Below are 27,007 nucleotides of genomic sequence, written 5' to 3'. Positions count from 1 at the left end.
GGTTTCTCTTGTTATATCAAAACTACGTCGTTGTCATTCTCTCTTCTCTCTTTCGCTTCAGCCGTTGTTGTTCTTCCAAGACAGACTCTTCTCTCTCTGTGCGACGCGGACGCCGCTGCTTCTCCACCTCTCTCTTTATTTTGGGTATGCTCTCTTTTTTTACTTAATTGAGAGTTATTGTTTGCTGAAAATGCATGATTTTGAGTATATCTTTCTTGTGTTTGCTTGGTGTTTGTGTGCTGAGAAAATATGGCAAAACCAGACAAATTTCGATTTCTTTGTATTTCATTTAAATTATACTATTGTCCCATATTGATTATTTGTGATAATGTTTATTAATAGCACTTTAAAGGTTGCACCTTTTTTCTGTTTCTCTGCTTATTTGTGATACTTGAGCTAATATGGTTTCTGGGGTTTCTTACTTCTTTTATTATTATTGTCATTTGAAACAATGGAGCATGTATTTGTATAAATACTGCGTCTTGAACTTGTGTTTTATAGTTTGTTGCAATTGAGTGAGGTGCAGTGATGTGAGTCCTTCTTTGTTGCTCAGTTTATTTACTTTGATAGTGTGTTGGCAAATTCAAAGTATTTGATGGATGCTATGTTTTTGCTTTTCTCCATTTAGAGTTTGAGTTGGAACCCAATTCCCAACACTGTGCTAGGATGGATGCTACAACTGCATAGCATTATGTTTTTTTTTTTTTGTGGGTGTTCTCAAAATTTGATGTTATTTGGACCTGGGTTTTAATGAAAAATAATTTAATTGTCTAGAGCCAGAACACTATTGAATTATTGACCTAAAATAGCAATGTTGCTGTGTTTCCAATGGAACTGCCCATGGTTCAAATCCCCTCTCCCAACTATCAAATCACCAAAAAAAAAAAGTTCCTGGCTTTCACATTCATGGTTTTAATGGACTTGGCGAAATTTAAAATATTCTTGACTTCAATTAGTTCCCTAATGTGACTTTAAGAAAGAAAAGGGACAGTAGATGATTTTCCTGATGCTTAACTTCCCTATATCTTCTATCAGCTTGCTGATAACTTTAAATTTGTTTATGGTTATGTTTTTTTTTTATCATACCATAGATTACAGTAAGAACCCATTGTCGATTTTTTGACACGGTGCTTATGGTTTCTGTTGGTTCAAAAGCATTGCCATTTAGAAGACACAGGACCTGTAACTTTGTGGAGGATAGTTTAATGGGTGAGGACAATCAATCATACAAACAGGGCAAAAGGAAAAAGGGCATGAACAGAACGGCTAGCGGAGAAAGACATGGCTTTGATGGGTACAATTCCAACAAAAATGCATCTGGAAAAATGAGTGATGGATCCATGAAAGCCAGAAAATCCTCAGAGCATCAAAATACCTCGGTATCACAAACAACACATGTCAGGTATTATAGCATATTTTATAACTTTGTCACCTTATTATTACTTATCTTTTGCTGGAAGAATGTCTGTGCAGTTTCAAGAATGATGGTAGATGTATGGATTGTCTGACCTGACCTGATTTTGTAGGAAACAGGTTGACCCTGAAATGGCAAAGTATTTCTTGGAAATTGCAAATCTTTTTGAAAGTAGTGAGGTAGACCTGGAGGAACGTTCAGTTATATGTGGTAATGCTCTCGAAGAAACCAGGGGAAAAGAACTTGAAGTTGCAACAGATTATATCATAAGCCACACTTTGCAAACCCTCCTTGAGGGCTGTGATGTGGACCACCTTTGTGGTTTTCTTCGAAACTGTGCCAAGGACTTCCCTTATATTGCAATGGATAGATCTGGTTCTCATGTAGCTGAGACAGCTATTAAGTCTTTAGCTAAGCATCTTCAGGACAATGATGCCTACTCAGTTATTGAAGAGACTTTAACAATGTTATGCAAGGTATCTATGGGTTTTGGGTTTCTGTTGGCTCTGAGGAGTGTTTGAAGATGTCCATTGTGGAAATCAATGGTTTAAATGGGAAAAGTTCTAATGTCGAAAAATTAAAAATTGAAGGAGAATCTTATAATTAAGATAATCTTGATTGGAATTATAAAATTGTTGTTCACTTTCTCTTCTTTTCATATTGTTTTATCGCTATCAGGTTGTTGTAGCCAATCCTGTTGATTTGATGCGTTGCTGTTATGGATCTCATGTCCTTCGAAGTCTTCTTTGCCTTTGTAAAGGAGTAACAATAGATTCCACAGAGTTTCATGTCACAAAGTCATCGACAGTTCTTGCAGAACGATTAAATTTTAAAGCGTCTCAAAGGGATGGAGATGATTCACTACAACTTCAGCAGGGATTCCCAGATTTATTAAAGTTCCTCGTGTCAGGAATGTTGAATTGTACCAGAAAAGACATTATGACCCTGCAAGTTGATCAGTTTAGCAGTTTTGTTTTGCAGGCATGTTTCCAGTTTTTTTTTTTAATTAATTTTTTGTTTGATAGGTTATCTTTTTAATTATTTCAAATGAAAAAAGTTTTGGTAATTTGATGAGTCAAATTTCATTTAATGAATTTATGTTTTCATATTATAAGATGAATTAGATATACCATCTAAATGAAGATTAAGCTATCCTTTCTACCTTGAAAAGAATTTGGTTGATGAATCTAGATTTCTATACTTGAGCAAGTTTATGAAGCTTCAAAATTGTTTTTTAGATAAGATCTTTATGTGCTTTATGGTATGCTGAAATAGAAGATTTATGTTTTTTTTTTTCCTTGACAGACAGCTCTGAAGTTATTGGTGGGAAATGATGAAGAGTTACTGCATGTAATTCTTATCCTTCTTGGCTGCACCAAGAAAGATTTTGTGGAAGGAAATTTCATAGAAATGGCTGTGGTGCTAGATGTTGTAGATTTGATGAAAGAAACTGCGTTTAGCCATTTAATGGAGGTAAATGACTTATTGGATAAGATTGAAGCAAATGTGCATCTAATATATATTAATTGCAAGTAGCTTTTAATGATGAGTTGTGTCGTTGACTTTCTTAGCTTGTATTTCAATGCGCTAATAAATTGATCTTTTGAAATAAAAGCAATTAATGTAGCACCATAAGTTAGTTCATCATGATACCTTTATAGGTGGATGTGCAAATGCTATCCAATTATGCCACTATAACCATTTGACTTACTGCGAGTGTATCTCCCTTGAGCAATTCATAAATGCAGTCACATTTCATGCATTCAAATTTGTCTTTTCTTTCTAATTGTTTATGATAGTAGCTTTTGCTAGTTTTAATTTTCATTGAACTGTATGTAACATTTGCAGGTGATTTTGGAAGTGGCTCCTGAAATCTTGTACAATGAAATATTCACAAAAATTTTCAAGAATTCATTGTTTGAACTTTCATCTCATCATTGTGGAAACTTTGTTGTTCAATCACTGATTTCTCATGCAAGACATCAAGATCAAGTATGTATCAAAATTTTATTGACATAGACACTTATTCTCTTCAAAATATTCCTTCCTGTTTCAGATTTTCTATTGTAGATTGTTGATTAAGAAAATTTTAATTACCCGGTCCTAGTCCCAACATAGATATGTATTAGTTACAAGCATTTAGTAGTTTAATTTAGTGGATTCTAAAAAAAAAAGGTGGTTTAAATTAGTTTCATGTATTTGTTTATGTTGGTGTTTTACTATTATGTAAGCTACCTTGGCATATTTATTTTGCAACAAACTTGTGCATTGTAACATCTTCTTGCAATTATTATTAATTTTTTTAACACGTCCTCATTTTGCTGTAAGATGGATTTGATTTGGGAGGAACTTGGTCCAAAATTTAAGGAACTTCTTGAAATGGGAAGATCAGGAGTTATTGCTTCACTCATTGCAGCAAGTCAAAGGCTTCATTGTTACGAACAAAAGGTTTATAACTCAATTTTCCTTTTTTCTTCTTCTTTTCATATTTTTTATTCTGTTATGTTTAATTGAAATTCTGAAGTAAATTTATATGTCAAGAAAATTCTCAACTATCTCTTATTATTTGAATAAGATGGTTACTTATGATTATGATAACAGAAGGTAATGTCATAGCAGACTTTTTTCTTTCATTATTTTGGGTCTATTTTCCATGTCCTCAATCTGATCATGGTCATCTCTCATTTTTTGTTTTGCAGTGTTGTCAGGCCCTTGCTGCTGCAGCATGTTCAGTAGATGAGGCTCCCAAATACATTGTTCCTAGAATACTATTCCTTGACAACTACTTCCGCAGTGAAAATAAGTCCCTTTGGACCTGGACTAGTGGTGTCAAAATGCACGTCATGGGTTCTCTAATTCTGCAGGCAGTATTTCGATATAAAAGTGTATGCAAACATTCTTGCATTTTTTATGGCTTCAGAACTTGGTTTTTATAATTATGGCAATTCTGCATTATATGCTTACGTTACATCATGGTTCTGCTCAATCAACTAAACTTTAAAACCTTCTTATTGAAAATGGCTATTTCCATAGTAGGTAGAAGCCGTCAAAATGTTTGAATCTGTTTATTGGGTCCATCTCATTTTGTAGTTTTGCTTTTGTTGGCTGCCAAGTCCTTTTCCTGTCTTAGGGGAAATATCTCCCTCATATGCGTTTTCCCTGCTTTTTGCACATAATTTTTTTTGTTTCCCATATATATATATATAAATATATATATATATATATATATATATATTTTGCATCTGTAACGTAAAATACTATTAAAAATCAAAGCCAACCCAAAATCAAAGTCAACCCAAGTACACTGGAAATGTACTATAGGGGCAAAATAATCAAGATCCAAAATTACAATGATTAAGTAAAACAGGAAGGGAAAAACAAGAAAAAGATGGTAAAACTAAATTCTATTCAAGGAGAGTATGAAAGAAAAAAGACGTAATCTCAAAACTTGTACTCTTAGCTGGCTTCCAACAGACTTTGTCAGGACCAACACCCTGCATTGTTTCCCATATTGAAAGCCATGTTGAGCTTCTAGTGCTGTTATTGGTATTTTAAAAGAAGTTCCTTTCAATTAGAAGAGATTAGATTAACTTGACAACAAATGAGCTGTTCTCTATTGTGCTTTTCATTGTTTTGATTCTGGGTATAATCTCCCAACTCTTAGTTGTGATGAATGGAAAAAATATCAGTTGCATTGTGATGATGCTGATGTTTATTTTTGGTAACTTTTATTGTGTGAGTTGTGAGGCTGCTCTGTTAGAATTAACCATATCAAATGGGAAATTCATATTAGCTTTTTGTCACTTGTAATATCTAGGCCTTGCACCTTTTAATCATGTTAGTTATATGATATTGCAGTAAGGTAATGACCCTATATTTCAGGCATTGAAAAAAACAATGTGTTATGTAAACTGTGATGACCATCTTATGGAGTTAAAAGATCAGATTATCTGGAATATCTTATATGATTTAAAATTCGCAATAGAATCATATCTTTTAAAATGTTTCATATTTTAAACTACAAATGTATTACAAAGTACAAACTAGCATCTTAAGCTTGTTCCTCAATTGTATTGTTGCCTGTTCTGAAGAATGACTGCAGTTATAATTCAACCTTTTGTCAATATGTTGAGCAATTTCAGCATAATATATTTATTTATACAAGCACAACATATCTTGGGTCTGTTTCACAGGAATATATTCAGCCTTATATTTTGAGTATTACAATCATGGAAGCTGATCATGTACTTGAAGTAGCAAAAGATGCTGGGGGAGCACGTGTTATTGAAGCTTTTCTAAGTTCAGATGCTTCTGCAAAACTAAAGCGCAGATTGGTTGCTAAGTATGTCTTGTTACTGTATTGGAAGCTTGTATTTCTATCACAAAGTTCTTATTTTAACGAAGGTTATCTTTTTCAATGGAATTGTTAAGGAAATATGATAATCTATGTACTCTATTATCTAATTTGCCTCTGTATGTCACTTTGTTAATCATTGTATAGGCCAGGCCAGTCTCAAGCTTTGACCATTGTTAAAATATGTTTAAAACCAGAAGCAGTTAAACAAGTGGAAGTTCTTTATTGTTTGAAACCTAGGATTGAACTGTCTATGCTGTGCCACAAATACGGACTATGTTATTATCATGGGTGAATTGTAATATAGCAAAAACTAGTACTTTCAAATAAAAATTTGAACTTTATTAGTGAAATTTTATTAACTTGCCAATATGCCTTCATGTGAAAAGATTAGATATTACAAAGAAACAAGTATGACCATGTGTAATAAAAATTCAATAGACTTCAGTTGTAAGTAGTAAATCACTAACAAGGCTAAGATATTGCTTATAAAAACAACTCATTTTTTTTGTTCTGTTTATTCTTTTTTCCCCCTCCCCCTTAAAATATATTAAATTAACTGTTACCCTAGACTAATTTAAAGATGCAAGGTAGTTTCACCATTGAAATTCGGTTGTTTCAAATTGAAGTTTTTACTTGTCTTCTTGCTGCAACCAATTCGACCTGTGTTAAGAGTTGGAACCTTGGGAATAAGATGTGCTTTGATGACTTCAACTAATTGTAATGTTCTAGGACTCCATTGGTGGCGCTGGGGCATGCACATTTGCCCGCAATAATTGGTCACAGAGACTAAGCATTGATAGAAACCAGTAGAAGGAAAGAAAATGTCTGTTGAGGCTGTAATTACTCATTACGGCAGCCTCTGATGTCTTTCTCCAGAAGAAAGCATAGTTCTGATGATATTGACAATTTTTAATATTAAGAACAAGGTTAAAGTTACAAAAATTAGACCTGCCTCATCCCACACTTGACAGCTGATATATTCTTGGAAACATCATCTCTGTTTCAATCACAATTCAAGTTGGCCCTTGTCTTTATATTGCTTTGAACTCTGATTTACCCTGTGGTTAGCTCTTATTTCTGGAATTCAAATTGAAAATGTTGGAAAACAACCGCCCCCCCCAACCAAAAGTGCAAATGAAAGATCCCACTGAATTGAATTGGGTATCAGATTATAACCAATCTTATTCTACTCTTTTGGATGTTTGGTTTGTAGGCTTCGAGGCCATTTTGGAGAGCTTTCAATGCAGTCATCAGGTTCATTTACTGTTGAGAAGTGTTTCACTGCTAGTAACATGTCACTAAGAGAGGCCATAGTATCTGAGTTGGTAACTGTGCAAAGTGAACTTTCCAAGACAAAGCAAGGCCCTCATCTCTTAAGAAAACTAGATGTTGACAGGTAAGCTTTTGGATATATTCATTGTTCAAGTAAAACTGATTCATAACTTACTGTTCTTGTAGAATTAGAAAACACAATACTAGAATTGCATTGGCTTGTGCTAGTTTCTCTATTTCACACTGGCAATTATGTTATAAAAAGGGAGAAACTTCTGTTACTTTTAATACAAGATTCTAGAATAATTTTCACTGAAATCAAATTTTGGCGGTAGCTTTTTCTTTTTAAGCTATGGTGTGTTGACATCTTTTGGCTTATGACAACAGATTTGCTTGCCAACCTGATCAGTGGAGGTCAAAACAAACATCACAACAATCAACTTACAAAGAGTTCTACACTACGTTTGGATCTAGTGAGGCCAAGTCGTCCAAAAATGATGGTTTTCTTGTTGATACCCCCAAGAACTCATCACACCCAAAAGACTTGAAGGAAATGAGGAAGGAGATTGACCATCACCTGTCTTCTGGTGTACCATTTTTGAGCATGTCAGGCTCTAAGCGCAAGCCAAAAAAAGCAGATCAGCGCAGTGGGAAATATCCAAAAAATTCAGTGGATGATGATATCACCAAGGCAAAAAAGAAAAAGTGGGACAAGAAAAAAGGCCATGGTGTCTCTGAGAATGCTGGAGCAGCAGTAAAAAAACAGAAGACATAAACACAAATCGAAAACTATGCCAATATGACAAGAGGACACAGGAGAAACCGCAAGGAAGGATGCCCTGTTGAAAGCTTCCAAAAATATGTAGAAAACATGAAGATCGGTAAAATCTACTTTTTGCTTTCAGCATGTAAATTTTGACCTTAAGCTGTGTAGTCTTTAACTTAAGTTGAGAAGAAACTGCTGAAAAGATAGCCTGGCTAAAGCCTTTGCAACTGAAGTTATAAACACGAAAGTGCGGGTTGGTTTACTTTGTGATTTTGATTTTTGTAAGATTAGTTGCATAGACTAATAAGTAATTACAAGCTGATGGAGTAAGAGAGGAGGTTACCATAGCTGTTTAGTTTTAGTGTCATGCTTGTACTTTCAATTGAAAGAAACTTTTTATTGAGCTTTTTGGTTAAAAGACCGGAAGTTATGTGCCTTTATAGTTTACTAAACACAATTGGAAGTAATTCTACTTGGAACATCCAATAACTATAAATATTCATTCAACACCAAAACTGAACAGCCTGTGTTAGCTAAAAAAAAATGTGAATACATTACAGAGTGCAATACACAAACACTGTTGTAGTCTGAGTAAAACACTACCGCCCTACTTCTAACAAATGAAAAAGAAAACTTAATATTGTTGAGGATCTAGTATTCCTTGTTCTGTACTTCAGCTGCCCTCAGATGGAGGAGTGGACCTGGAACAAAAACATGGCGTAAAAGTCAGCTGTCGATGGCAAAAAGACTTGAAACTGTTGGAGGTAGAAATTACTTATTCTGTGTAGGATTTGAAGTAGATGGAGGTATCTTTCGAAAGCTCGAGTCCAGCTGCTTATCAGGAATCTTTCTTTTCCCTTGCAAGTCTTTAAGAGCTGGAGAAGATGATACTGAGAAGGAAGGTGGTTGTGTTAGTGAACGAGCATTTGCTTGGTACCCATTAGGCAAGAATGATAGTATGAGTGAAAGGGCCATAGTGAGAGCTGCCAGTGCTCTAGACCAAGCCTTCATGGTTTCTTTCTGGTATCCCTGCTTGTTTAAACTGAGAGTGTTTGATTCTTTGCCTTATTGGTGAGGAAAGATGGCTTTCAAGCCTATGATTAAAGATACTATATAGGGAGCCTTAACTTTCTAAACCAAAAGTTGTAAAAATCTAAGTGTAAAATAGGGATCTGAGGTCAGGGGGATCATGTGCTCAATGTTGACTGTGTGTGTTCCATGTTGGAACTCTGACTCTCAGATTTGTTGGAACAGTGCAATATCTTCAGAGGGTCATGTGATAAGGCACGTGATATATAAATATATGATAGTGGTGTTTTTTGGGGGACAGTTAAAAAGGGTTAATATTATAGTGGTTCTTAACAAGTGTTAGCAAGACATTGTTGGATCCACAGGTTAAAAACTTAAAAAAATATGTTGGTAACAGCTGTTAAGGAAGTTTTAGTCCAGCCGAAATGAAGTTTGAACTGTTTGACTGTTCCTATCCGGTTGCTCCTTGAGGGTTGAGGCATGTTACTTATGTATGAGTATGACAGTATAAAGCTGTGTGAAAAATAACGCAAAGTTGGCAGTCTTATCTTCAAGGGGAGGGGACTTTGGAATTTGGATTCTAATGTTTTGGCCGACGATGCCAACAACAAAGCTTTCTTTTTGGTCAATTTATACACCGTCCCACTACCAATCTTTTTAGATGCGACCCAATTGCGCCATGAATTTCTATTGCGTAGAACTTCATGGCATAAGTTAAAAGTGTCTTACGTTTTATAATTTGATTCTATCCTTTTAAAAAAAAAAAAAACTGTACATTGGGGGCCCTAAGGATCGAATCATTCAGATTAGTATCAACTGAATTCCACAAATAGATGACTGAAGTAATTAGGATAGGTCTAAAAAATTTTCATTTATTGCTTAACGTCCCCTTGGGTGACTTAAGAGAATGAAGAATTGTCCTAACTTACTCACTTAATGGAAAGATGTTAACCAACCCAACTAATAATTGCCTATAAATACCTGTCTCTATAATCATATAAGGGTAGATTCCACGTGTGAATCCGTAAATGAGACTTACGTTTATGTTAGGAAAGTGTAGTGTACTAAGTGTACTTAATAATTTTTTGGGTCATTGTGAGGGGCATCAAATAGCCTACAGCCCGCGGGTAAACTAAATAGCTAGCTAACTCACCAAACTAAAGGGCGGCTTAACTTAATATTGTCAAGGCTCGTGGGTAGCCCAGTAGCCCAATGGGGTAGGTCATGGGTTGATTTTTCTGCCCATGGGTGCCTACTAAACCGACCTATTAACTTAGAATTTATAACAAAATAGTTTCGCCTAACAACTAGGATACTTAAAATGATTGTGCTAAATTATACTTATTAAATATATATTTTTCTAGTAGGTTGGTAACTTTGAAAATATTTTAAAAATAAATGTTTGACATTTTATTTATTAAAAGATAGAAAAAGAAAAAACTATTTAAAGCCTTAATATAAAAAAAATATTTATAAGTTGTTTACTGTAAAAAAATTAAATAAGTTCTAAACTCTTTGATTCTTTCCTTAAATTTTTATTTATTTTTATCATTTCCTTAGGTCTCGTTTGGGAGGAGGGAATGTAATGAAATAGAAATGAATGAAAACAATAATTTTAGAATATTCTTCCATTCCCTGTTTGAGAGTTTTAATAAAGGGAATGAAAAGTTCATTCTCTTATTTGGGAGTTTAAGTGGGAGGGAATGGAATGGGCAAGAGGGAACACTCATTCCTCTCAATTCTCTTAAAACCTCAAATTTTCATTCCCCCCGAAATTGGGAGGAATGAAATTAGATTTAATGAATTTTGTACTAAAACTCTCAAAATACCCTTATATATTCAACTCTTTATTTTAAAATAGGAGTCTAATAGTAATATTGTCATAAAATGATTACATTCCATTCCCTCCATGTTACTCCCGAACAAGATTACTTACATTCCATTCATTTTTATTCATTTCCCATTCCTTTATTTTAAAACATCCAATCAAGGTTACTTAATTTCATTCCATTCCATTCTTTTCCATTCTTTCCCTTACTTAAATCCATTCCATTCCATTCCAATTCATTCCATTCCCTTATGATCATTCCATTCTATTATCTTAATTTGATGTTTTAAGAAAAAAACAGAAGAAAAGAAAGAAAAGCCCATAAAAAGAGTCCATGTAGCTCTTTCAGCTTAGCCCTTTAAACAAGAAAATGGTCATTGGTCATGGGTTGAAGTTTTCCCTTCTGGTCCAGTCAAGCAGAGCCTATTGTTGACCTTTAGGTCATTGATATTCTTAATGGTATGGTGTGATTGGAACTTGGAAGGATAATAAACTTAGTGAATTCAATGGAATTTGTTTACCTAATATAAACCAGTAAAAAAGAGAGTATTTAATTAAAAGATAGGATTTAACAGCATATAAAGTGGATAGAGTTTTAAATAAGATTGTGATTGTATTTGTTAATAAAGAAGAATTATTATAGAGCAATGACATCAAATCGAAATTCTATCATTATCTATAAAAAAAATTCAAAATTATTTGCTCCATACCTTATTATTGATATATTTAGTATATAAATTTTTTTTTTTAAAGAAAAATGTAATTTATTGTATTATATTCTTAAATAAAGTATACAAAAATTTGCAAAACCACATTCTATAATTGAAACTCAAATAAATTAGAAAGATCAAGCATTTATTGATTAAAAAAATATATTTTGAAAAGAAAAGAACCTATTTAGAGAGGAAATCCTGATTTATTTTTATATTTAGCTTTTTGAAAAACATAAAAGTTAAAATGTTGTATATAGTACCATATTATGAAAAAGAAAAAGAAAAAGAAAAAAAAAGTAAAGTAATGGTGAGTAAGCAAATAAAATAGATATTCAATTGTAGGGTAGATTGTAGAATCTAGAAGGAAGCTAGGTAGCTAGAAAGTGGAAAGAAAAGTGAAGTTTCCCCAAAACTGTCCTAGCCAACGCGGAGGAAACAAGAGCTGGGGGGCACAAACGTAATTAAGCCAAACAAAAACGCAAAAACGTAAAACCCGTCTTCAACGCCATACCCACACCTAAACCATACCTGAGAGGCTGCGAGAGAGAAACAGAGAGAGAGAGAGAGAGAGAGAGAGCTCAATTTTCAATTTTTGAGGTCGGTCAGAAAGCTTCTGCTTCTGTTTTTGCTTTTGCTTTTGCTTTTGAGGAGAGAGAGAGAGAGAGAGAGAGAGAGGAGGGAGGTCACTCGCTGTACAAACGAGTTTGGTCGTCGGTCTGAGCGAGTCGGCTCAATTTCTCATCAGATCTCACTCGCTCCAGGTTATTTCTCTTTCCCTCTCAATTTTCTCTTCATAATTGATAATTATTTTAGGGCTGTTGATTTTCCATGTTTCTAATTTTGTTCTTTTTGTTTTTAATTTCATAGCTTTTGTTTATTTGTTGCTTCGATCCGGATGTGTATTACATTTACAAGCGAAGACAAATATTTGTGAATTTTCAATTAGATGAACCTGAAAATTTGCGATTTTTAGCAATCTAACCTAAATTACTATTCCCTAAGACAAATTAAAGAGATTCAATACTCTTAATCTTACATGTTTTGCTAAACTGTTAAATGTATATATAATCCTCTTCTGAGGAGCCTTGATATTACTATGGAATGATTGTCTCTTGGGTGATGTCCACATAAATGGTAGTAATTTATACCCCAAAAAGAAAAAAAAAAATTTTGTCTTTGCCAATGAACTATGGGTCAAATGGGTGGAGGGCAGAGTCATGGGTTCAAAATCTATTCATTGCAAAATTATATTGTTTCATTTACAACCTAGGGTTTCACTAGGGTCTTAGAGAGAACCATCATATTCGCAATAATTTCTAGTTCTATTGAACACACCGAACGATATATAGTTTCTGCGATCATTTTAGATTCTGGAAGATTAGTTCTAGTTATTTGTGAGTAGGGTGTGGCGAGTGCTCCGTGCTCATGATATTTCTCCCTTGGCTTTTATCTAGTTACCTATTCACTGCCTTTAAGACGCTCCCTTTTAGGAGGGATGGATTTGATATATGGATGGAAAATTTGATGCATTTAAACTTTGCTCTGGGTTTTGAAGTGATAATGGCGTAAAAATGTGTAACTGGCCGAGACACTTCCTGCAAATAATGGATTCTAAACAATTTTATTGATATTGGCGATGGTGGATGAGATACCATTTTAGTAAAATTCAATTATCTTTTCACTGTTTTTAAAACTCATAATGATGAGGGGCATTTTCTTGATACTTGATACAAAGCAGTATCCATATTGATTTAGATAATACTTCATATGGGCCTTCATTTGAGACATTTTAATGAAGCGCTATTGGGAAAATGGTTGTGTAGATTTGGGTCTAAAGAGAGAAGCCTTATGGAGAAGGGTTATAAGGGTTAAATATGGAAGTGAGGAGGGAAGTTGGTGCTCTAATTTTGTTCTAGGCTCCTTTGGGGTGAGTTTATGGAAGACTATTAGTAGTGGCTCATCTACTTTTTCTCGCCATATTCAGTTTGAGATTGGAGATGGGACTAGAGTAAAATTTTGGCCTGATATCTGGTGAAAGGATAATCCTTTGAGCATGTGTTTTTCAGAATTATTCAGAATCAGTAATGTTAAGGAGGCTTATGTGGCTGATCTCATGCAATTCCCTAATGGGGGTTCTTTATTGGGACTTGGAGATCTTGTGAGCAATTTAGGGTTGGGAATTGGAATCTTTGTCTATTTTTCTGGATGTTATATATGGAGTCTTGTTGAGGGGTATTGGTGAGGATAAGATGTCTTCGATTCTTGCTAAGAGTAGGGGCTTTGAGGTGAGTAGTTATTATCAGGCTTTGTTGGGTGTACGTATTCAGTCCTTCTCCTAGAGAAGTATTTGGAAGCAAAAGGTTCCTTACAGAGTTGTATTTTTTGTTTGGACTGCAACTTTGGGAACTATTTTGACTATTGGTAATTTACGTAAGAGGAAAGTGCTGATTCTGGATTGGTGTTATATGTGCAAAAGTAATGAAGAGTCAGTAGATCATTTTTTATTACATTGTCCTATTTTTTTTTGAGTTGTGGTCTATGGTGTTCACCTTGTTTGGTATATACTGGGCAATGCTAAAGACAGGCTGAGCTCCGAGCATGTTCGCAAGGAAATTTTGGTCACCATCGTAATGGTGTTAACTGGATGGCTCACTCATTGTTTGATGTGGTGCACTTGGTTCGAGAGAAACAACCAGTGTTTTGACATTAGCCGACTTAAAACTTCTCTTTTTTAAAACACTATTGGATTAGATGTTTATCATAGGAAGTCATTCTATTTTTTTAGTTTATGATTCGATGGATGCTTGTAATTTGTGTATTTGATTGTTTTGGTCCCCTGCTGTGTACTTCCTGTATACAGGAGGGTGACTCCTTTTTGTGACTTCGAATAAAATTTTCATTACTTATATAAAAAAAAGTTTCCAATCATTCATTCAACTAAATCTGTAAATCCACCATAGCATTTCAGTCTTCACTTTGAGGGATTTCATTTATTTTTATTTTAACTGCATGGATATGTGAGAAGAACGTCTTTGTAGAGAGGACTAGTCTGCAATTTCTGCGCTAGTTTTATGCTATGTCAGAAATACCAACATGCGTAGTGGTGGACATTGTTGTGTGTGGAAAGCATCTTGAGTTTTATCAAAACTTGATATGTCTTCTCATATCCATTCTAGAATCAACTTTGTTATTTTGGTTATTTCCATAAATATGCTGTTGTCTCAATTGCTTTCCTTCATTTTGCATCTACTTAGACTTTATTTAAATTCTTTTTGGTTCTCATTTAATATCATTTACTGTTTCAGAAATTATGGGCTGCATATTCTTTTTCAACAATTTGATTTGTTTTCTCATTTTATTAGTTTTTTCTTTAACCTTTACTGAGGTTTATAGTATTAAAATATTTGAACATATTTATTTGTAATGATCTAATTATTGCCTTCATCTTCTATTCTGTTTTTCTGGAACACAGTAATTTTTGTATAGGAAGAAAGGATTGGATAGGGCTTGTTTACTAGTTTCAGAATTTATTAGATGGCAGAGAAGTCATGCGTCAAGCGCCTTCAGAAAGAATATAGAGCACTTTGTAAAGTATGTCTTCTTTTGTTACATTAATTTTTTATTTAACTATTATTTTCAGAGGTTTGTAATATTTGAATCTTTACTGGGAGTAACTTATCAAAAGAATGTTGTCCCTCAGTAATATACTATTTTCAGCTTAATTCTGGCTTGAGTAAGTTGAATCACCCATGTCGCAAATGTGTTTTGGCCTGGTGGTGATCCACACCATGGAGTAGATGCCATATGTTGAACAAGAAAGGATTAAAGATGTCCTGATTAATTTAAGATCATCTGTCAGACCTTTGATTTGTCTTCCTTCCTGGACTGGATCTTCTTGAATGATAAATGTGCATTAAATAATGCATATGATGGCCTTTTTTTTTTTTTTTTGGCTTTGCCAGAACTAATTCCACATATGACATTTAGACAATGCTGATTGTGTTTCCTTTGAACTTGTAGGAACCAGTTTCCCATGTTGTGGCCCTTCCTTCCCCAAATGACATTCTTGAGTGGCGTAAGTGTATCCAAATCCTTTTCTTCTTCTGCAGAATATTGTTAAACCCTCGATGTTATAAATTGAAAATTATTTCTCTAAAAATAATTGGACTCTGTTGCCGCATTTGTTTTTCTCTTTATGCATATGAGATATGGAGTTATTTAGACATTTAGGCAGTTTGTGTAACGTCCCCGCCCCAATTGTGTAGATACTGTTCGCTTTGGGGCCCATACTCCTCGCGATTTTTTTCTCCCCCAAAGCACACAGCAGTGGGGGAAAAGGCCTCTACACATTAAAGAGAGGTCACTCCTTATAAACACATCCCCATGTGCTTCCCTAGGCGATGTGGGATTCCATAGATTGCAAGACCCCCTTTTGGGTCTCTACAATTTGGCTGATGCTATAGTAGATAAGAAAAACGAACTGTGAGATTATTGGTCATATTTTCCAAATTTTTTTTGTCAATATGTATATAAAGAACTTCACTCATTGGCGGCCAATGGCACTTACCTCTACTTCATGCGAGGGCAAAGAGTCATAGCTTAACATATCAAGCATTTTGCATGGTAAACGTTTACAATGTGTTTGGATGAGAGTATAGGGAAAGGGTAACCATTCCCCTCCCCTCTCCTCTCCTCTCCCTCCAAACTTCCAAACACACTTTACTGTTAAGTGTTCAGTTCAATTTCACCCAGGTTCATTGCATGTGCTGACATGTGATGCTTCTTTGTTCATTAGATGGGGTCATATATCTACATGATATTCCTTAGCTCCTGATCTTTATTTTGTCTTTCTGTTCTCTCAGCTACTTAAGTATCATTATTTTGGTTGGACATTCTTAATTTTGACTTTATGTTCCAGATTATGTGTTGGAGGGAAGTGAAGGAACACCTTTTGCAGGTTTGTTATCAGTGTATAGTATTAGTTACTGAACGTATTTTGTCCTATCTTTTTGTTTGTCCTGATCATATAGTATTCTGAGACTCGTTTATCTGATTTTGTTACTGGATAAGGTGGATATTACTATGGAAAGATCAAGTTTCCTTCAGAATATCCCTATAAACCACCAGGAATTAGGTAATAATCTATTTTTCAGCTGCCAGACTTTTCTAATAAATCTCTTACTTGCAGAAGCAGTATTTGGATTTGTTAATGCATTTATTTTTGTCGCTTCTAATTTTGATTCACATTTTCCTGCCTTGTAGCATGACCACTCCTAATGGACGATTCATGACACAAAAGAAAATCTGCTTGTCTATGAGCGATTGTAAGTTTTTCAGGTTACTAGTTGAAGAAAACCGTTTCTTATCTTTGACAACTGATTTTATGTTTGACTGGACTTTTTTATTTGCAGTTCATCCTGAAAGTTGGAATCCGATGTGGTCTGTATCAAGGTAGGACAGATTCTAGTTCTGAAGTACTCTTTTTTGTGGATGTGTATTATATTACATTCTGTTATTTGCATACTGACAAGTTGTTTTTAAAAGGAATAGTTATAGTACTTTTTTAGTCTTTCACTAAAATTTTTCTTCCTCATGAATGCAGCATACTCACAGGGCTTCTTTCATTCATGGTGAGTTTTTGTGACCCTTTCATATTCTAGTTTCATGAACAGTAGCTCACATTTCAGCAGTTTGGATAGTGGGCACCTTCTGATTTTTTCTTTGTTTGCAATTTTTTACAAACAATTGTTTGTAAAAATGCAATTGTACTAATGCTGACCTGATTAGTTTATGGGGATCCATAGCAGACCTTGGTTTTGGGACTAAGGCTTAGTTGGATTAAGTTGAAATTGAAATCGAAATCCACTCATTTCAAGAAATGTCAAGAAATGTGAAATTTTCTTTTATGGGCTCAAAGATTGACAGCAACTTTTATTGGCATATACTTGAAGCATATCTGAAGTTCTTATTGATTCTTAAAATGTGCTAATGTGAGGATACATTTCCCTCCTGCAGATGGACAACAGTCCTACCACTGGCAGTGTGAACACTACTGTTGCTGAGAAGCAACGTCTAGCAAAGTCCTCCCTTGCTTTCAATTGTAAGAAGTAAGTACATTGCACTATCAAACAGGATTTTGTCATTTTTTCCCCCAGTTCTAAGTTGAACCTGTAAGTAGTTCTTTGCATCCATTTTATGCATATACTGGTGCCCATTCTTGCCCATGACATATGGATGAATGGCCTATGAGTTATATCTATCCGTGTGTGTGTGTGGCTCATTACCAGATGTCTAAATATGTTCCTGTTATCTCTTTCCCAAGGTATTGTTGACTAATATTCAACTTTAGCTATGGTAGAAGTGGTTTGCTTGGACTTATAACTTTGTTTGCTTGAAACTAGGCCTGAATCCATGCAATAGAAGTGATGAATAGAATTTGGCTTTGTAGAACCCCTGCCACAATTTTTTTAAGATTTAATATTAAATTTCTTTACCTTTTACCTGCTTTCAGACACGAAGAACTCCTTTTTATCAGTAGGGTTGGTTGTTGCAATTTTTCCCTTACATCATTTCTTACTTTTCAACTGTTTTCAGCATCTAAATGGTAGTTTCAATCTTAACTCTAACTGGATCTGACTTTTGTAATCACAACAGCGCAACATTCAGGAAATTGTTTCCCGAATATGTGGAGAAGTATAACCAGCAGCTGCTTTCTGAGAAGCTTGCTGCAGAGCAGGTGTCACCAGAGCCGTCCCGAGAAGAAAATTCCTCACTCATGTCCAAATCTGTGGGAGAAGATGTAAAAAGAGTAGATGCAGTGCAAGATAGGAGGAAAGCCAAGAAGGAGTCATTCCCTACTTGGATGATGTTCTTGCTTGTTTCCATCTTTGGCATCGTAATGGCACTGCCCTTGCTTCAACTTTGATATCTAGGCAACAAAAGATATTCATAGGATCACTGAACATACAGGCATTTGGAAGTCAAGGGATGCATTCTAATGCATCTTAAGTTTGTCAAGTGTCTAACATAATTTTTGTATAGGGTTGATGCTAAGGAGGTTCAGTTGGATCTCCCTCTGGTTGATGTTTTCTCGTTTAAGTCAATGTTGACTGCTTGGTAGTCGATGTTCAAACATTTACATGCCTGTGATGTTCTCTTATTGTAGTCAGTTTTGTGTTTGGCACTCGTATTTTTTTTTTTGTGTTTCTTCTTTTCTTTAATTCTCTCTATACTCCTATTTGGACTGCCTACACTGAAATCTTACAGCCTGGAGGTGGTGATTTTCTGTTGCTACTTAGCACGAATTCTTGAGCTAATCAAAACTATTTACCCATTAGACCATTTATGATGGCTTTAGATCTCTGCAGCTTCATCTCATTTAGAGATTGATTACCCATTAATGTGTACCTTGCTGCCGTTGATGCCAAGGCCTGTGCCCGTTTGGAAGACAGTTGGAGAACCATTTGCAGATGTGTTCATGGGATTCTTAATGGCTTAACAATAGGGATGGCCAACAGGGTGGGGTGGGGTGGGGTTGGATCATGGTTCTCCCATTTGTGCCATCTCTCATCTCTTCAGAGGTTGGAGTGGAGTAGGCAGGAGCAGGATAAATTTGACTTGATTTTGCTATTTTAATGAAAGGGAAGGGTCACTGTGAGAGTGTTCTAAGAGTGTTAGGGTTTTTTGGGATGGTAAGATAATATATATATATATATATATATATATTTATTTATATAGATATAGAATAAAACATATATCAAAGTGTTGATCCTTTATTCTATTCTAGATGTCCCAAAGTGTAATTCTATTTGAAAAATCAACAAAAAAAAAAAACTGTCATACCGTTTATTTTATTTAGAAAGTTCATAAGAATGGTTTCGAAAAATTGTACTTTTTAAGCTTATAGACAACTCAATAAACAATGTTCTCATTAGAAGTTAGATTTTCTAAATAGGATCAATAATTTGGGACATGGGTAGTGTGTGTGTGTGTGTGTACAGCTGAGATGGGGTGAGGTCGTCCCTTCTTTGGGGCGGATGAGGTGGGATGTGACATTTTTACTATGCTTACTTCCATACCATCTGTAAAAGGCCTTGGATGCCCTATTATTAATTAATCATAAACATTTTTTAAAGAATAATTCTTATCATTGAATGAAAAAAAAAAAAAAAAAAACCGAAAGAAATTACGACAGAGAGAGATTGATACCATCTCTTTTAAGTTTGTCAAGCATAAATCAAGGATAAAGGTGAAGGAGATCTTTGTTTCACAATTACTCAAAAGAGTTCATCTACCTCTATTATGGGCAACAAAGTTTGTTACAGTACAATCAAAAGGATTTTAAATAGGCCTAGTCCTAGCAATTACATTTACAATGGACCAATGAGGAGAATTCACAAAGCTTTGAAGTGGTAAGATCACAAATGGAGCATCTCCTTAACAAATTACGTGGGTGATACCCGATTCTATTGCCTTTTTTGCTCCTAGAAGAGTTAGCGTATGCAGTATGCACCACCCACCTGTTAGGTGGGATGACACTTTCTCAAGTCTTAGAGCTTTCGGGGGGGTTGAAGTTCAAGTGTAGCATAGGATTTCTAACTATTATATATATATATATATATAAATAGTTACCTTATGTTATCAACGAATCTTAGTCTTCAAAGAAGATTTTACTTTGTGGTTCCTATTATCTACTGCAATATATGCCTTCTTATTACTGATGGTTGCGTCAAACTTCACTTTCACAAGAGAGATAGGAGAACAAAGAACCCATGAATTGTACCTAGAGACCTTATTTACCAAAATACCAAGACATTAAGTGATCATATTATATTTTATTAATTTGACTAATTAATCACAGAAGATCTATTACTTCCCTCTAAGATTGTTTTAGGACAGTGGGTTTGAGTTAGCTCAATTGGTAAAGAAAAATAGAGGGAAAACTAATCTAAAACGAATAGGAAAAACTAAATTCAAATTTGCGTCTCTGATGGTTGAGAATAAAAGATCTGGGGAGCGGAAGTGATAAGTCGAAGCTCTCTCTCAAAAAAAAAAAAAAAAAAAGCTTTAGGACTTGATTTCTTCTTATCAATCATATTATGTCACATTAAACTACCATAAATAATATGAATTTCATTTGTTTTTCCTTTTGGAGACTCAACTTTTCTTTTAGTTGAATCATAGATATAACCCAAATTTTTTTTTTTTTTGAGAGGACAAATATAACCCAATCAGTAATGAAAGTTTTCTTTTAATCTCAACCGTCAGTAATGGAGTCAAAATGCGTAAAAAAAAAAAAAAAAAATCCAATGGGCATGGGAAGTTGCTCCAAATCAGTTTTGTTATTAGGCAATGCTTTTATATTTATTCAAGGATTTCTTCCTTAGCCTTATAATAAACTCTTTTTCTTTTCCTCTATATTAGTCCTTTTTTTTAGATTATAGACTTTTTTTATTTTTTTGGGAGAAGCTTTTAGATTAGACTTAACGCTCCGTTTGTTTCGATGGAAAACTTTGTGTAAAAATAATTTTCCATGTTTTCTATTGTTTGGTAGCATAAGAAAAGATGAGTCAAAGGAAAACTATCTTTGATTAACATAAAAAGTATGGCTTATTTTTAGAGATTGTTTTCCATTAAATTTTTTTGGAAAACAACTATATCTCACAGCAAGCTAAATAAGGGAAATTAGGAGGTTGTTTTTCAACTCATTTAAAGTTGCTACCAAACATTAGAAAATGAGATAGTTTTATAAAAAATACTTCTTGAAAAATGACTCGTTTTCTAAAAAACGTCATTGCTGAAACAACCAGAGTATTAGTTGGGATTATTTGCCCATGCCAAATATTTTTCCATTGTTTGCCCTTGAGCGGAGCGGGTTGTTCTCAAGTCCTCTATCCAAGCACAGCATAACGCATTTATGCTTTGCTTTCATTCTTGTTTTTTTGAGGTTGTCTTTTTTATTTTTATTTTATTTTTATTTTTTTTATGTAATCAGTTCTTTATTTGAGGAGCTTTATTTAGTCCCCTGTTCCAGATTTATTGATGATTGATTCCATTGATATTAGGTTAGGGATTTGTTTGGCAACCGCTTATTTTGCTGTAATTGGAAACTTTTTGTTGAAAATACTGTAAATAAAGGTAAAAGTTAGCTGAAATAGTACAGCAAAAAATGTAGTAGAGCCCATAAATAGTAATAAAAATAAGCTGAATAGTAAAATAATCTAATTTTTTAAGTAGGTGCCAAACACACGCAAAGGCATACACTATGAGAGGAAAGAGTTTGACTTATACTTGAAAATTTTATGATCATGTTGAATTGAATATAGTACCGTTGTCTTAAAAAGACATTATCATTAGCAAACCATGTTACACTGTCTCTTCTAGGGAAATCATTGTATAGGGGTTGTAGTTGTGGCATGAATGATATTGTCTTCTGTTTTTTACTCAAATTATTTATTTATTTATTAAGTTTACACATGGTGGTGGGGTTGAAATCGAATTTGTTCTCATTTCATGTCAAGCACATTGTCTGGTGAGCCTCTTCTTAGTTTGGTAAGCACGCTTTTTTAGTGGGTTCCATTCTAACTTTTTTTTAGTAGGTCTCATACATTATTCACGAGGTCTATAAGTACTTTTTAAAGCAAAAATAACTTTAAAATTGGGTCCCATAGCATTATTTATACATTAAAAATTATTTTGCTATAGTGTTTTCAGTTTTCAATTTTTAACAATAAACAACATTTAAACATACCCTAATAAGTAGGTGAGGGTGGGTTTGGTCTTTATTCTCTAAACACAAATTGAAATTGATGTACAACGGGAACCATACAACACGCCTTAAACCAAGGGGAAGGATATATGATTATGATTATGATTATGATTATGATTATGACATTTTTAAAAAAGGTTCTTGCATTTCCCTCCCAAACTTCCAAAACTAAAGGCCTCGGAGTCCCCGAAACATGCGCCAGATTTGTCTGCTCTAGGATCTATCATTTCCTTTAATCCTTTTTGCTTTATAATTAGTATTTACTATTTATTTATTATTATTATTACTATTAAACGATTAATTTCAATTTCAATTTTTTTAATCACAAACTGTCAAAATCAAATTCAGAACCCCACATAAACATAAACCCATTCTCTCTTTACATTGAAGAAGTTGTGCAAGTCACAAGTCTAAGCCAAAAGAGGGGTTTGCGTGTTGACGGGTTGATTCATTATTTGGTCCCATTAAAGGTAAAGAGTATGTATGAATGCAAAAAAAAAGTTAGACCCCATTAATATTTGTCACTGCTGACTAATATACCACCTTTTGCCTTGCGGTGTAAGTTTGATCATATATCTTTCATATTCAACAAGTTACAACTAAGCCTTAGTTACAAAATTTTGGTTTGATGATAAAAAATTATTATCAAATGCCATATGTTAAGAGTAGAGAAATGCAATACATTGTGAATTTTTCACTTTCCTACTCACATCACTGCCCATTCTTTCTAAAACAAATATGAATTATAAAGATTACACTGCCATTTCAACTACCAAAAGATTTTCTGTTATTTCTCTATTCTGTAACTCTCACTGTGATAGATAGGAGGATATCAATAGGGTAGTTGGCTTTTGTTTTTTATGCTTGGAAGTACAATCTCTTATTAGTCGAAGTGGTTAAATCATCTTATTTTATTTAAGAGCTCCCTGTTTCCCAGCATTTCATCATCTAGTTCTTTGAGGACAGCACCAAATTGCAAATTCTCATTTACTTCAAAATCCTTTTCTTGCTTCTAGCTATTTATTTTTTCCACAATTTGGAGGATCATATTCACAAACTCTCCCAACCTGTAAAGCTGAATGTTTCCTTTTGATTCTTGTCAAGCTTTGTTCTTTGAGTTTTCTTGCTTTGTTCTTGATATTGGACTTAAAACTTTCAGGCAAAAATGAAGAAATCTCCAATATACCCGAAGTATGAAACAACTGATTATGAGGGTGATGGATTTGATTCTCATGTTGTGGACTTCTCGCAGGTGATTTTTCTCTAACTTTTTTTTTTCCTGTCAGTTTATTGATGGTGGAGAAGACTTTTAATATGTTGAATCTTTGTCAACAGAGACTAGTCCAGTTTTTGACATGAACATTGTGTTCCCACATCAAGTGTTTGCAATTACTACTCCCCCCCCCCTCCCTTTTGACTTAGATCATCTCTAGTGTTGCACCAATTGATTGATCTTCAAAACCGAGTTTGTCATTGTAAATCATCTATGTTTTCATAAATATGATATCTACTATTATGCAATATATACGAGTGTGTGTGTGTTGATATGTAATCCGTTCAAAAATCAATGCCACAATGTTGATCAGTATGTAAATGTATTTATGGATTTGGCTTTGGTTTAGTTCTTACAAGAAGCAAGACACCATGCAAGGGAAGTAGGTTTCCAGAGCTCATCACTGCATCCAGAAGAAAATGGAAAGAAAAGATTGGCCGAAGAGAAAAAGGGAAAGAAATCATGGAAAGATTCTCTCTTGTCATGGTGGAAAACTGACAAAAAGAGCAAGCTTCAAGTAGAACCAGAAGTTAGTTCTTACAATTCAACTCCAAGACAGCGTCTTGTTTCTGGTCCAATACATGGCAGTGGCAAGACTAATGATTGCAGGTACAGGCATTCCACATCTGGGCCTATTAGTGGCCTTTTTAACCCCACTAAGAGAGTGGAGAATGAGATACCTTATACGTGTCTTGACCAGCTTGACAGACCTCATGATGTTCAGACCTATGGACCTGTTTACCTCGTAACATAGTGGCATCAACAAGAGGTTGTTGATTCAACCCCCAATGTGGTGCTTATGCATTCTCCACATGAAAGTGTTCATTGGTCTGATGTGAAATTGGGGGACTTGTGAAGACAGGGAAAACTTTATGTTGAGGTGCAACAATTGATTTCTGAAGTCTTTAAATATTGGCTACGGCGGGTATGCAATTTGATCATTTTGTTGAAAAAGCAAGAAACTTGGAGACCTATTTTGTATAATTGAGTCATCCAAGTAACAAGAGAACTTCTTACTGATCAATTGTAATTCCATTGTGTCATTAATATCCTGTTTCCTTGGTACCTACTGTGGTTTTTCAGAAATGTATGTTAATTTTGCATTTACTGCTGATGCATTGTCAGAGAACAGACTTTGTAGTCTTTTACAAGCAATTCAACCCAACATACCATGACATACCAAATTCTCATCAAAGACGCATTAGTTACTTAGATGTGGTCAAAATGACCTCAGGAGGTTCTTTAATTCTATTTCTCAAGGGAACTGACTGCTTAAATTCTGCTTCATTGGTATGATCAAGCAAACTTGGGAATTGAATAGAAACAATAACATGATTGTCCATAGAAACAATAATGGTCCCTCGTTACCTCATTCCATCTTGATTTTATTCCACCTATACTATCCTCGACAAGTCTTTCCTGTATGCATGATTGTTACCAACCGACCCTGAGAAAGAGGGTTTGTGGGTGGGGTAGGTGGGTACCAGACAGTAGATTTCTTTAAAAATGAACCAAAATGTAGCCTAATCAAGTAAAGAGAAACTAACTGGAAAGGCAGGTATACTTAATTCAAAAAAGCTAGTCTATTGTCAACAATGGCACTGTGACAAATGCATCCCAAGATCAAGAGCCCGTTACCACTCCATTCCATATGCATGTTACCAATTCTCTATTGAATTGAACATCAGTAATTGATCATGTTCCTAACATGAAAATTTATAAGATTCACATGAGCAAAGAGCTGGGGGGCAGAGGTGCTTCTTTGATGTATCAATAAAAAAAAAAGAACACGGCATAATACATCTTCTGTTTAAAATAAATAAATAAATAAATAAAGAAGATGATTTGTCCGCCCTCTTTAACACGGCAAAGCCAATTTCACTTTCATACGATATGGACATTTCAAGTAACTGTTCAATTCTGTTTCAAGAACAGATCTACAATATTCTAGTATAACAAGAAAAATAAGATTGTGGAGATCTCAACCTCAATTTGTCAAGATCAAGAATAAAAGAACATGGAGCAAAGTAACATGAGGGAATTCTTTTCACTCCAAAACGAAGTAGTAATTCTCAAGAGTGGTAGAACCGAGCATGAGCATTCAAGGCCTTTAAAAACAACAATTTCTCATTGCCAGGATAGTTTCTATACTAGCTAATATGTTCAATCTAATAAAACTGGTTCTTAACTCTGTCCTCTCCCCCCTTGTTCAACATCAACAGAACCGGGACTACAAGGATTTGATCTTCTATCTCTGCTCAAAAGCCTCTTTAATGACCTCAATCTTGTTGTCATAGGTGACTTTGATTCCTCCTCGACAAACCTGCTTGCTGAAGGGGATAATGATGATGACAAATTCTCAGTCATCAGCCTTGGTATATCAATCACCAAAACTCCATCCGCTGGCCTAGTAGCAATACCTGATGAAGCCGAAGAAGACGAAGGGCCTTCTTCCAAACAAGCAGTCCCAGAGCTTAACTGAGTCTGGTTTCCCCAAAACAACACGTTTGTTGGGAAATTTGGAGAGTCTATGGAATACCCAGAAGCCAAATTCTCGCCTTGAGGCTCATCAAGGACTAAAGCATTCTCTGCTACCATTTCAGCACTAGTACTACTGGAGTTGGAGCCTTGAGGAGGAGCAACCGGATTTCGACAAAGCGGACAGGTAGAGTGTGACTGAAACCACATGTCAATGCAATCAACGTGGAAAGCATGATTGCATTTGGGTAGCAGCCTAGCTTTCTCTCCTTCCTCAAGCTCAGAAAGGCAAACAGCACATTCCAAACCATCTTTGAAGTTTTTGGGATTGAATTCCATTACGGGAAGTGAACGCAGGACTAATGGTTCAAGCCCGCTTCTCAAGTTGGCAACAGCAGGGTCTTGGCCTGGTGCAAAGACAAAGCGGCGGCGACGGCGGCGAGAAGGAGGAGAAGTAGTGTTAGCTTCTTCAATGCTCCACCAAAACCATTTGGCGTAGAGATGGAGACCCAGCACAAACACCACCACCACGAAGAGTACAATTATGGCTACCACCATTATCTTCCCTGTTAGTTCTACCGCTGCTGAGTCATCCAGTTTAGATGACCCGGAGCTACTCATGGTAATACTGATAGTTTTATGATCAAGGTTTGTGTCTTTCTCTGTTTTTCTCTGAAACCCAAATGAATGTATCAGCTAAGAATTCACTTTCAAGCTTGAACTTTGATGTCTTATAGAGATTCAGACGCCCACAAGAACAAATGGGGTTTCTCTGATTTGTTGTTGAAGCAAAGACTAGTCAGGTCTTTGGGGGCTAATATATTGAATTGAATGAGGTTTTAAACTTAAAGAAAAAAAACTAGGAGTAAGTTAAGTTAGACTTGTTCTTTGGGCTAAAAAGAATGAGGTGGGCAAATACGTGATAGAGAGAGAGAGAGAGAGAGAGAGAGAGTGTGTGTGTGTTTTTTCAAACCCTCCACTTATGACTCAAAGACTTTGGACCTGAGGTGAGGAGGAAGAAGGAAAGAAGATGACGGTATTTGGTTTTTTGGGTTGGGGTTGGTCCAAAAGTCGCAAGGAGACATTGTAGAAGAAGGTCACTTTCCTCG

At 35.0% G+C, this 27,007-nt stretch overlaps 4 protein-coding genes and 1 long non-coding RNA gene across 8 annotated transcripts; 3 read left to right on the top strand and 2 right to left on the bottom strand.

Annotated features, from left to right (window-relative positions):
* The first annotated feature begins 5 nt into the window (after window positions 1-5).
* Window positions 6-8,227, top strand: LOC142636319 (pumilio homolog 23). 2 transcript variants are annotated; one of them, XM_075810501.1, is made up of 11 exons: window positions 6-144; window positions 1,156-1,402; window positions 1,527-1,890; window positions 2,093-2,395; window positions 2,720-2,887; window positions 3,263-3,406; window positions 3,743-3,862; window positions 4,114-4,299; window positions 5,608-5,756; window positions 6,985-7,167; window positions 7,431-8,227. In XM_075810501.1, the coding sequence occupies exons 2-11, from the start codon at window positions 1,206-1,208 to the stop codon at window positions 7,816-7,818; spliced, it is 2,202 nt and encodes a 733-aa protein (XP_075666616.1). In that variant the 5' UTR covers window positions 6-144; window positions 1,156-1,205; the 3' UTR covers window positions 7,819-8,227. The 2 variants fall into 2 exon arrangements, with proteins under 2 accessions (XP_075666616.1, XP_075666615.1); XM_075810500.1 differs by lacking the exon at window positions 6-144 and having other exon boundaries at window positions 1,134-1,402.
* Window positions 8,228-8,273: 46 nt separating this feature from the next.
* On the bottom strand, window positions 8,274-8,718 carry LOC142636320 (uncharacterized). Its single transcript, XR_012844300.1, has 2 exons — window positions 8,585-8,718; window positions 8,274-8,510 (listed from the first exon to the last, which is right to left on the bottom strand). It is a non-coding gene; the product is annotated as an uncharacterized LOC142636320 (long non-coding RNA).
* A 3,051-nt stretch (window positions 8,719-11,769) lies between these two features.
* LOC142636401 (ubiquitin-conjugating enzyme E2 34-like) lies at window positions 11,770-18,558 on the top strand. Of its 3 annotated transcripts, XM_075810615.1 has the most exons (10): window positions 11,770-12,140; window positions 14,852-14,970; window positions 15,400-15,454; window positions 16,298-16,336; window positions 16,450-16,513; window positions 16,642-16,703; window positions 16,791-16,830; window positions 16,982-17,009; window positions 17,395-17,486; window positions 18,034-18,558. In XM_075810615.1, the coding sequence occupies exons 2-10, from the start codon at window positions 14,914-14,916 to the stop codon at window positions 18,302-18,304; spliced, it is 708 nt and encodes a 235-aa protein (XP_075666730.1). In that variant the 5' UTR covers window positions 11,770-12,140; window positions 14,852-14,913; the 3' UTR covers window positions 18,305-18,558. The 3 variants fall into 3 exon arrangements, with proteins under 3 accessions (XP_075666730.1, XP_075666728.1, XP_075666729.1); XM_075810613.1 differs by having other exon boundaries at window positions 16,642-16,830; XM_075810614.1 differs by lacking the exon at window positions 11,770-12,140 and having other exon boundaries at window positions 14,820-14,970.
* A 4,413-nt stretch (window positions 18,559-22,971) lies between these two features.
* On the top strand, window positions 22,972-24,532 carry LOC142633459 (uncharacterized). Its single transcript, XM_075807699.1, has 3 exons — window positions 22,972-23,216; window positions 23,307-23,399; window positions 23,770-24,532. Exons 2-3 carry the CDS (start codon window positions 23,313-23,315, stop codon window positions 24,172-24,174), a joined length of 492 nt encoding a protein of 163 aa, XP_075663814.1. The 5' UTR covers window positions 22,972-23,216; window positions 23,307-23,312; the 3' UTR covers window positions 24,175-24,532.
* A 732-nt stretch (window positions 24,533-25,264) lies between these two features.
* Window positions 25,265-26,782, bottom strand: LOC142633458 (RING-H2 finger protein ATL3-like). The gene has a single exon (XM_075807698.1). It carries the CDS (start codon window positions 26,517-26,519, stop codon window positions 25,605-25,607), a length of 915 nt encoding a protein of 304 aa, XP_075663813.1. The 5' UTR covers window positions 26,520-26,782; the 3' UTR covers window positions 25,265-25,604.
* Window positions 26,783-27,007: the final 225 nt, after the last annotated feature.

This window comes from Castanea sativa, chromosome 5, assembly GCF_040712315.1.
Source record: "Castanea sativa cultivar Marrone di Chiusa Pesio chromosome 5, ASM4071231v1".
Taxonomy (NCBI): Eukaryota; Viridiplantae; Streptophyta; class Magnoliopsida; order Fagales; family Fagaceae; genus Castanea; species Castanea sativa.
The sequence above is the reverse complement of the archived record's forward strand: the minus strand, read 5'-3'. Positions and strand labels throughout refer to the sequence as shown.

Excerpts from the sequence above, each read along its gene's own strand:
- LOC142633459 (XM_075807699.1), top strand. The coding sequence starts at position 23,313 with ATGAAGAAATCTCCAATATACCCGAAGTATGAAACAACTGATTATGAG. Across the intron at positions 23,400-23,769 it reads ATGTTGTGGACTTCTCGCAG|TTCTTACAAGAAGCAAGACA; the intron begins GTGATTTTTCTC and ends GCTTTGGTTTAG.
- LOC142636319 (XM_075810500.1), top strand. The coding sequence starts at position 1,134 with ATGGTTTCTGTTGGTTCAAAAGCATTGCCATTTAGAAGACACAGGACC. Across the intron at positions 2,396-2,719 it reads TTAGCAGTTTTGTTTTGCAG|ACAGCTCTGAAGTTATTGGT; the intron begins GCATGTTTCCAG and ends TTTCCTTGACAG. Across the intron at positions 7,168-7,430 it reads AGAAAACTAGATGTTGACAG|ATTTGCTTGCCAACCTGATC; the intron begins GTAAGCTTTTGG and ends TTATGACAACAG.
- LOC142633458 (XM_075807698.1), bottom strand. The coding sequence starts at position 26,519 with ATGAGTAGCTCCGGGTCATCTAAACTGGATGACTCAGCAGCGGTAGAA.
- LOC142636401 (XM_075810613.1), top strand. The coding sequence starts at position 14,914 with ATGGCAGAGAAGTCATGCGTCAAGCGCCTTCAGAAAGAATATAGAGCA. Across the intron at positions 14,971-15,399 it reads AATATAGAGCACTTTGTAAA|GAACCAGTTTCCCATGTTGT; the intron begins GTATGTCTTCTT and ends TTGAACTTGTAG. Across the intron at positions 16,831-16,981 it reads CCGATGTGGTCTGTATCAAG|CATACTCACAGGGCTTCTTT; the intron begins GTAGGACAGATT and ends TCATGAATGCAG.